The 9142-nt window shown below is 33.6% G+C and overlaps 1 protein-coding gene across 1 annotated transcript; it reads right to left on the bottom strand.

The window, feature by feature from the left end:
- Positions 1-6792: 6792 nt before the first annotated feature.
- Positions 6793-7911, bottom strand: LOC130951325 (early nodulin-like protein 8). Its single transcript, XM_057879979.1, has 2 exons — positions 7610-7911; positions 6793-7512 (listed from the first exon to the last, which is right to left on the bottom strand). The coding sequence occupies exons 1-2, from the start codon at positions 7806-7808 to the stop codon at positions 7109-7111; spliced, it is 603 nt and encodes a 200-aa protein (XP_057735962.1). The 5' UTR covers positions 7809-7911; the 3' UTR covers positions 6793-7108.
- Positions 7912-9142: the final 1231 nt, after the last annotated feature.

Here is a 9142-nt window from a genome sequence, read left to right as displayed (position 1 = left end):
CAATCATACCCTCCTCAACCTCGTTTAAGTCATCCAAGTTATACTTGAGTATCACAGAGTTTTCTTCCCAATACAAAGGGAAAAGAGGCTCACACTCGTCACCCAATAAAAAAGGTCAGACACTCTCCACAACTCGGATCTTAAAGAAATCGTTTTTAAAGTCATGAAATGACTCATCAAAGCTAGCAAAAAATTTCCTACCCTGAATAGCGTTGCAAGAGAGCAAACCTTATTTTTTGGAGCTAAAGGGTTTGACGAGGATGAAAAAGATAAAAGAAGACCTTGAGAAAAGGTCGAATATCTAGTTTTTGACAAAGAAGTTGGTATATTTTAAAGAAACTCCAAGAATTAGGATGCAATTGGGTAGGGAAAACATTGTAGAATTTAAGGACCTCAGACTTAAAATCAGAGAAAGGAAAGATAACTCCTAATTTTATAAAGAAGCAATCATACACATATATGAAATGACATTCTGACCTATCAAGTCGAAAAAGCATACCTTCTCTTCAGGGTCAGCAACCATAATTTCATAATTCTTTTCATCCTCCCGACTCAAACATGACCTATAATGTCTACGGAAGGCTTTGGCATATTCATTATTGATAACAAGGATAGGAGTAAAAACAGATAAATCTGCCCATGTCAAGTCAGATGGGACCTTAAAAAACATACTATGAACTACTGAACGAGACATCAAAAGCTACACCTACAATACAAAAAAATAAAAATTCATCACCACAAATAAGGCAAAACAAGATAAACAATTAAGAGGTCGGGTCGGTTTAAAGATCATCATCAACCTCCCAAAATGCAAAGCAAGAACAACACAAGTATTGATAAATTCAAAAGAGTGATAGGTAAAATTGTGACTCATACTTTTCACAACTCGAACAATTCCTAGCAATGGCTCCAAAAACTTGGTGCACAATACTATGGTTCACACACATTCTTCACAACTTCGCACAACTAACCAGCAAGTGCACTGGGTCGTCCAAGTAATAAACCATACGTGAGTAAGGGTCGATCCCATGGAGATTGTTGGTGTGAAGCAAGCTATGGTCATCTTGTAAATCTCAGTCAGGCAGATTCAAATGGTTATGATGGTTTTTAAATATGAAGATAAATAAAGCATAAAATAAAGATAGAGATACTTATGTAATTCATTGGTGGGGATTTCAAATAAGTGCATGAAGATGCTGTGTTCCTTCTGAATCTCTGCTTTCCTACAGCTTCATCCAGTCAATCTTACTCCTTTCCATGGCAAGATGTATGTAGGGCATCACCATTGTCAATGGCTACTTCTCATCCTCTAAGTGAAAATGGTCCAAATGCTCTGTCACAGCACGGCTAATCATCTGTCGGTTCTCGATCATGTCAGAATAGAATCCAATGATTCTTTTGCGTCTATCACTACGGCCAACAATCACGAGTTTGAAGCTCGTCACAGTCATTCAATCCCTAAATCCTACTCGGAATACCACAGACAAGGTTTAGACTTTCCGAATTCTCAAGAATGTTGCCAATGGATTCTAGCTTATACCACGAAGATTTTGATTAAGGAATCCAAGAGATACACGCTCGATCTAAGGTAGAACGAAAGTGGTTGTCAGTCGCGCGTTCATAAGGAAGGATGATGATGAGTGTCACGGATCATCGCAATTCACATCCATTAGGTTGAAGTGCAGCGAATATCTTAGAATAAGAATAAGCTTGAATTGAATAGAAGACCAATAATAATTGCATTAATTCTCGAGGTACAGCAGAGCTCCACACCTTAATCTATGGTGTGTAGAAACTCCACCATTGAAAATACATAAGTGATGGTCCAGGCATGGTCGAATGGCCAGCCTTCCCAAAGGACATATAAATTCGAAAAACGGGAAAAAAGACCCCTAGTACAATAGTAAAAAGTCTTATTTATACTAAACTAGCTACTAGGGTTTACAGAAATAAGTCTAAGTGCAGAAATCCACTTCCGGGGCCCACTTTGGTGTGTGCTTGGGCTGAGCTTGAGATTTACACGTGCAGAGGCTTCTCTTGGGGTTAAACGCCAAGTTGTAATGTGTTTTTGGCGTTTAACTCTGGTTTGTGACGTGTTTCTGGCGTTTTACTCCAGAATGCAGCATGGAACTGGCGTTGAACGCCAGTTTGTGTTGTCTAAACTCGAATAAAGTATGGACCATTATATATTTCTGGAAAGCCCTGGATGTCTACTTTCCAACGCAGTTAAGAGCGCCTCATTTAGAGTTTTGTAGCTCTAGAAAATTCATTTCGAGTGTAGGGAGGTCAGAATCCAACAGCATCAGCAGTCCTTTGTCAGCCTCCTATCAGATTTTTGCTCAGGTCCCTCAATTTCAGCCAGAAAATACTTGAAATCATATAAAAACGCAGAAACTCATAGTAAAGTCCATAAATGTGAATTTTTCATAAAAACTAATAAAAACATCCCTAAAAGTAGCTAGATCCTACTAAAAACTACCTAAAAACAATGCCAAAAAGCGTATAAATTATCCGCTCATCAAAGAGGTCGGGTAAACATCAACCAGGAATGTCGCAAAACCCTTCCAACACACAACAGTTATGCTATATCTCTAACATGTGGAAATGACACCATCTTCATGGCACCATTTGGAGGCAATACAGAACCCCATGTTCAGAATCACAACAACAATAAAAGAAAGCGAGCAAATTTCAAAAAGCAAATTTTCAGAATGCAAAATCCCAGAGTCAAACATAGCAATCAAAGAGGTAAAGCAAAAGGCAAGAAATAGAGCATGAAAAAGGGGTAAAAAAACCAACCTAAAAAGAAGAGTACAAAACGGAAAGAACACTTCAACATCGAAAGCACGTACGGTCTAAAGCCTCCAATGAACGAATGAGAACACCCAAATGAAAATTCAAGATAAAAAAAAATCTTTAAATAAGAACAAAGGTTGCAAGAATAATGGAGAGATAAAGACGAAGCAATGCGAAGAAAGTGAAAAAAGGAAGAAAGAAGAAAGAGAAAGTATTTATAAGACAATAAGGGCAAAAGTGTCATTTTATACCCCTCGTTAATGCGTGCACAATTAGAAGGTAATCAAAGAAAGAACGTGTAGGATGTTACGAAAAGATGTAACATTTCAAAAACACGTCGAGTGCCCGACTTATCCCAAAAGGCAATCTACCCGACGTGAAAAGGACAAGTTCATCAATGCTTGAGCCCGACCTCAAAAATGCTCGGATTCAAGTCGGAACAATGTTCATACCCTGCCCCAAAAATATAAAGTCATACCCAAAAAGAGGAAAATCCCACCCAAAAGGGTGGCCTCTTCTACTTCTACCTGACCTTGCAAAGGTCGAGCACAACAAAGATAGCTCAACCTCAAGTATCTAAATAAATAACTAACTCCTAAGATATCTCCCACCTTTTCTAAAGGGAGATATCATCAGCTTCCCTAGAAGAAAAGAAATACTTATCCACTAATAAATGTGGAACTACTCTAAAAGGTAGTTATCCTACCTATTATAAATTTACCAAACACCCTTAGGTATATTCAGACCCAATCTACCAAAAAACCTGCTTAAACCCTTGCTAACTTAAGCATCGAAGTCTCTTGTAGATACTACACCCACTTCCTCGCAAGGAACTCGGACGGCAGCACCTCGGCACTAAAGAAAGTCAGACACTACCATATAGGGAGCCTGGACCTCACGTCTTGGCCCAATAAGCAACCCAATTTTAGGTAACCCGTGGAACAAAAATTATGCTTGATTTGCTTGTGTTGAGGTAGTTCTTATGAAATTATTGTGGAATTGGTCTTAAATTTTTTGAAAAATTAGTCGCTAGGGATATATTTGATACAAATCAAAAACTTTTTGCACAAAATTGAAACAAAATAAAACTTAGGAGTATTTTTAAAACTTTTGCCAAACTTTATGAATAAAAAATATACTTTACCCTAAAAAATATCCTATACCCTAAATATTATTCTACCCTTTGTCCTTTCCTTTTTTCCTAAAAACTAAACTTCTCTATTCATCAATCCCATCACCATAACCGCCCACTATTTTCTTTCTTCATCAATCCTTGTTCTTTTTTCTTCACCTCCAGAATGGAAGAATCACGCCAGATGTGAAGGAGAGTGATTAGAACGTATGAGGTTGAATATGAAAGATACAGTAAAAAATAAAAGAAAAGATAAAGATTTTTCTATTAGACCTCTAAGAAACATGTTCTTAGCAATCTAGATCACCAAAAAAAATTCTTTTAGACCTCCAAAGAACTTTTTTTTGACAACCTAAATCAAAGGTCTAAAATTTAAAATAAAGAACTAACACTAACCTTAAGTTGGATCTTTTAAATTTCTTCATGCGACAAGTAAAACAAATCATTCACCTCACTTGATCACTTGATCACATATAGAAGTGTTTCAATTGACTAAATAGACCTCTAAATTTATTCATCAAAAAGTGTCTGAATTGTCTCACAAAAGTATTTAAATAGATCCTTAACAGATTAGCTTAAAAATGAGTCAAATCTTCCTAGATAAGACTCTAAGATTAAAATCCTAAAGATATGATAATTAATTCAAATCATATTTGATCTTATTAGATTAGATCAAGTTTGATTTAAATTTTAAATGCCTAAAAATGCTACTAAAAAATCAAAACCAAATCAAATCTTTTGACAAATCTTAAAAACAAATAAAACTGAAATATGGATTAAATAATTTTGAAAATTAATGCTAAATTTGTGACTCCTAATGAACTTGAAGATCACTCTTGGACTTCTTGATGTTCTCGTTTGTGTCTTATGAGTGTCGGCATTTCAACACCACTGTATTTTATACGAACTCTTGGTTTTCTTGATATCCAAGACCGGCACAATATAACTCTTCTAGTTTTAAAATCCTTGAACAAGACAACATTACCATAGTGCCTCTTAGTTTTAAAATTCTAAAAATACCCTCTTGAGTACGTATCAGAGAGCATATCGTCATTGTTGTTGCTTTCTCTCAAATTCGGCGACTTACTCATATTTCTGTTGTTGTCATTAGCTACGACAACAAACAGCAACTGGCCGAAGAACAAGTTATCATTTTTCACAGTCACCATAGAAGCTTTTCTTCCTCTTACAGAAAATCTGATCATGAGAACAAGTTCGTTTTAGAGTCGTAACTGTCAAAATCTAAACTCTAAAAAGTTAAAATTTTTCAAGAAAAAAAATTTGAAGTTTGCGAGTGAGATGCGCCACTAACGTGAGAATTACCCGTCAAATTCAAATTTCACTTTTAAAAATTGAAATACAACAAAAATTAACTAGAAATAGCATAGTTTAAGAAAATAAAATTTTGCATGCAAATTGATGAAGGTGAAGAAAAAGTGTAGGGTTGAAGAATAAAGAGAAGAGTGGGTGATTACAGTAATAGGTGTTGATGAACGAAAAAATTAAGAGAATGAAAAAAGGGTAAAAGGGAGAAGAACATTTATGGTTTATTATATTTTTTTAATTATTTAATTAAGTTTAATGTTATAAATGGAATGGATCACTAATAGCGTCAACGAGAAATTGATAACTGGTTAGATTTGTTTGACGGAAGTTATCTTTTATGATACAATTTAGTTTTAAATTTTTTATGGTCAATTTTGTCAACGTATCTTTTATGATTAATTTTGGTACTTTAGTTATATAAATAATGCTTCTTTTTAGAACATAGACAAAAAAAAGTGTCAATCCATGTAGAAAAATTAGGATTTATTGTACGACTTGGATTAGCTTTTGGAAATAATAACCAACATGAATTGGTCGAGTGATTAGCTCACTCATCTACTTAAGTAAGTGTCGGAGTTTTAAATCCTTGTATATACAGTGATCTATTAGCCAACGACAAACTCTTAAATGAAACTCTAATCTGCACCTAATTAATCCTTAATAACCTATCATGTTAGGAGCAGGGGTACAAAATGGGCCAGGTCAAACTGAGCTTGGCTTTGATAAGCCTGACTCGTATTATAAGATGACCCACACCTAAGTCTATTTTTTTTATAGGTTTTTTTTTTAGGTTCGAATTCGGCCTATTTAAAATCTGACAAGTCCACAGGCCTATTTGAATAGGCTGTTTCATGAATTAGAAATCAAAATAATAAATTTAAAATATCTAAATTGAGATTAAATACATTCTAAAATTTATAATTCATAATTTATAAAGTATAATTCATTTATATATTAATTGTTAATCACATATCATAACCATACTTATAATTTATAAATTTTTTTTCTGAACAAAAAATAATAATCTTAATTCATAATAATTATTGTTTTTTTTTAGTTTTGTTTTGTATTTAATATAAATATTGAAAGTCTAAATTAAGAATAATTTATTTTTACAAAGAAAATATTTTTGCGAGCTAGCCCAACAAGTTTCACAGACTTTTTTTTTAAGTTACAGCTTGATTGTTTTAACTAATAAGCATTACAAAAACTTCAACCCTAACCTATTTAATAAAACGAGGAGCACCAAATCGAACCGAAATTAAAACGAGCTCAGCTACAAATTTCCGTTGGTTATTCCGGCCACTTCTATCCAAAGTTAGGAGATAATATGGAAACCAAAAAGCTTTTGGAAAGAATTGTAATAATTCACTCTGAACCTGTTTTTTTGTTTGCCCTTCCTAATGCAAGCTTTAGTTCTTCAGTTCAGCAAAATTAACGGGTCAATTGCGATTAGCTTTAAGAATCTAACTAAAGGAGACCAAATTATGGCTGTTAGGGACCACATTTGTGCTAAATCCCCCCATAAAATATATGAAGAAGTGAATATGTATCATTAATTAAATTAAATCTCCAATAACAGGTATTACATCACAGCATATCACTAGCTGAAAGAATTCAAATATTCAATTACATCATATAGCCAAAGTCCATGATCCAAAACCATGGCCAGGAAAATTTTTCAAAAGAATTACATAGATCTGAGATAAAGAATCAAAGGAAACAGAAGAACAGTATCACCAATGAAATATTTCCGACTCTAGAAACTCCTCAACTTTTAACTTTGTTTGATAAGTATCTCAAGACAGAAAGTAAAAAAGCACAAGAGATATTTGTTCTGTTTCTATATGGGCCTTACATTAAGGCAGAGAAGAGCAAACACATCACAAATCCAATGATAAGAGCTTGAGAATTTGAAGCAATGTGAGATGAATCTGAGGCTACCATGGATTGAGAAGGAGGCTGTGGAATGCTGCCAAAAACAGGTTGATAAGAAGGTGCAGAAGAAGTTGCTGATCCATATGGTGATGGTCCATCAACATCTGAAGAAGCATTAACACCAACAGTTATATGAATCTTCTGATTTTTCTGACAGTGCCCTGGCTCCCCACTGGTGAAGAAGTATTCACCTTTTGATGTGATGTTGAACAATGAATTGCCATTGTTCATGTACAATATAGGGTTCTTAATGTTGCACCTCTTGTAGTTTTCCAATGTTACTTGAACCAATGAATCTTGACTTGGTGGGTATAAAAACACTGAAAAAAAATGTACCCTTTTGTCAGTATAAAAGTAAAGTGACTAATTTTATTGGTATGAATGAAAAATGAAAATGAAAATATGTATTGAACTTACAAAGGGAGTCACCAATCTTGATATCATTATTTTTGGACCATTTGGTGTATAGTTGTGGATTTGATGAAGTGGGAATGCCCCAAGAATCTAGATCTCCAACCTTGTGTTGGAAGCAATGAACAGAAGTTTGGATTTGGAAGGATATGAGCAAGAGACACAACAATAACCAGTTATGGCTAAAATGGTGATTGGCCGTCATAATTGGCTTCAAAGTTCAAACTCAAAGAGAGTCTCTTTCTCTTTCTCTCTCCCTTTTGGCTTTGCCTCGATCTCCTTTTTTTCTGAGATTTAGGAGCTTAGGACCATTCAAGGGAGCACTTCTTATTGTTGTCCTTGGTGATTGGGAGATTGATAATGATGTCAGAATTTAGAGAGGGGTCCACTCCAATGGTGATTTACAGGACTGCCCCTCTTCTTCTATGTACTGTTTGGTTGATGCTATGCCACTATTGGAATTAAGAATTATATGCCTCTTAACTTATTATGGATTCCAGTTCATAGTAAACTCATCATAAAAATGTTATTTTAGATATGTAGAGTACAGTTAATAATCAAACTTTTTTAAGTAAAATTTAAGATTAAGTGTTGAATGTTAACTTTCAATGTTTATCAAACACCAACATAATTTTATCTCACTAAGTAAGGACAATTACTATATCATATAAACATAACAAATTTTTTCTGTATTATTATTATTATTATTATTATTATTATTATTATTATTATTATTATTATTGTGGTCATGAACAAAATTTTAGTGTTGACTATAGAAAACCTAACATTTCTTTTGCAACAAAGTTTTTTCAACTCAGTGGTTACATAAAAAAAAAAAATTATATTATCGAACTTATGATTACTACTAGATCTATGCGTTCAAATTATGAAATTGAACCTAATATATCCAATGATTATTGTATAATGTCCATACAATTTGTGAATAGTGAAAAGTGAGAAGTGTAAGGATGAATAAGGACGTGAGGTTAAAATGAGCCTTTGAGTGAGGTTGACAAGACGTCGGTACTGATGTTTGCTGGAAGAATATGAATGAGATGAGAGGGAACTTAAACTTTTGATTGAGATTAGAGGGGTAATATTGTAAATATCGAAACAACTGGACAACTAGTTTATAATAATAATAATAATAATAAATAGGTAATTAGTCTTTGCTCGAGAGTGATTAATTTTTCTTGTCCGATAAGTATTAATGGTTAAAAAAAATTATTTTTTTATGTAATAATTTATTAGTAAATAATATTTTTTTAAACGAAACTCAAATTTTTGTAAATAAATTTTTGATTGGTTAGATTGGAGAATAATTCTATTTTGAAAGAAACTAGCTCAATATAACAAGTGAAGCGTACGAAGATAACAAACAGGATAAGCTTAAACTATATAGAAAAAAAACACTAGACAACACAAATAACGCTAAATTTTATCTTTTGTCATTTCTGATATTGCTATCAACAACAAAAAGGATCCATACCTAACCACTCTTCGTAGTTTGTAAAGTACAAATGGATAATCTCGTCAATC

The sequence above is a fragment of the Arachis stenosperma genome, chromosome 9 (genome assembly GCF_014773155.1).
Source record: "Arachis stenosperma cultivar V10309 chromosome 9, arast.V10309.gnm1.PFL2, whole genome shotgun sequence".
NCBI classification, from domain to species: domain Eukaryota; kingdom Viridiplantae; phylum Streptophyta; class Magnoliopsida; order Fabales; family Fabaceae; genus Arachis; species Arachis stenosperma.
Note: the sequence above shows the minus strand (reverse complement) of the source record. Positions and strands in the feature narration are given on the sequence as shown.

Bases quoted from the DNA above. Each gene is read 5' to 3' on its own strand.
- LOC130951325 (XM_057879979.1), bottom strand. From the start codon at position 7,808: ATGACGGCCAATCACCATTTTAGCCATAACTGGTTATTGTTGTGTCTC. The intron at 7,513-7,609 runs GTAAGTTCAATA...ATTTTTTTTCAG, and splicing joins CAAGATTGGTGACTCCCTTT to TGTTTTTATACCCACCAAGT.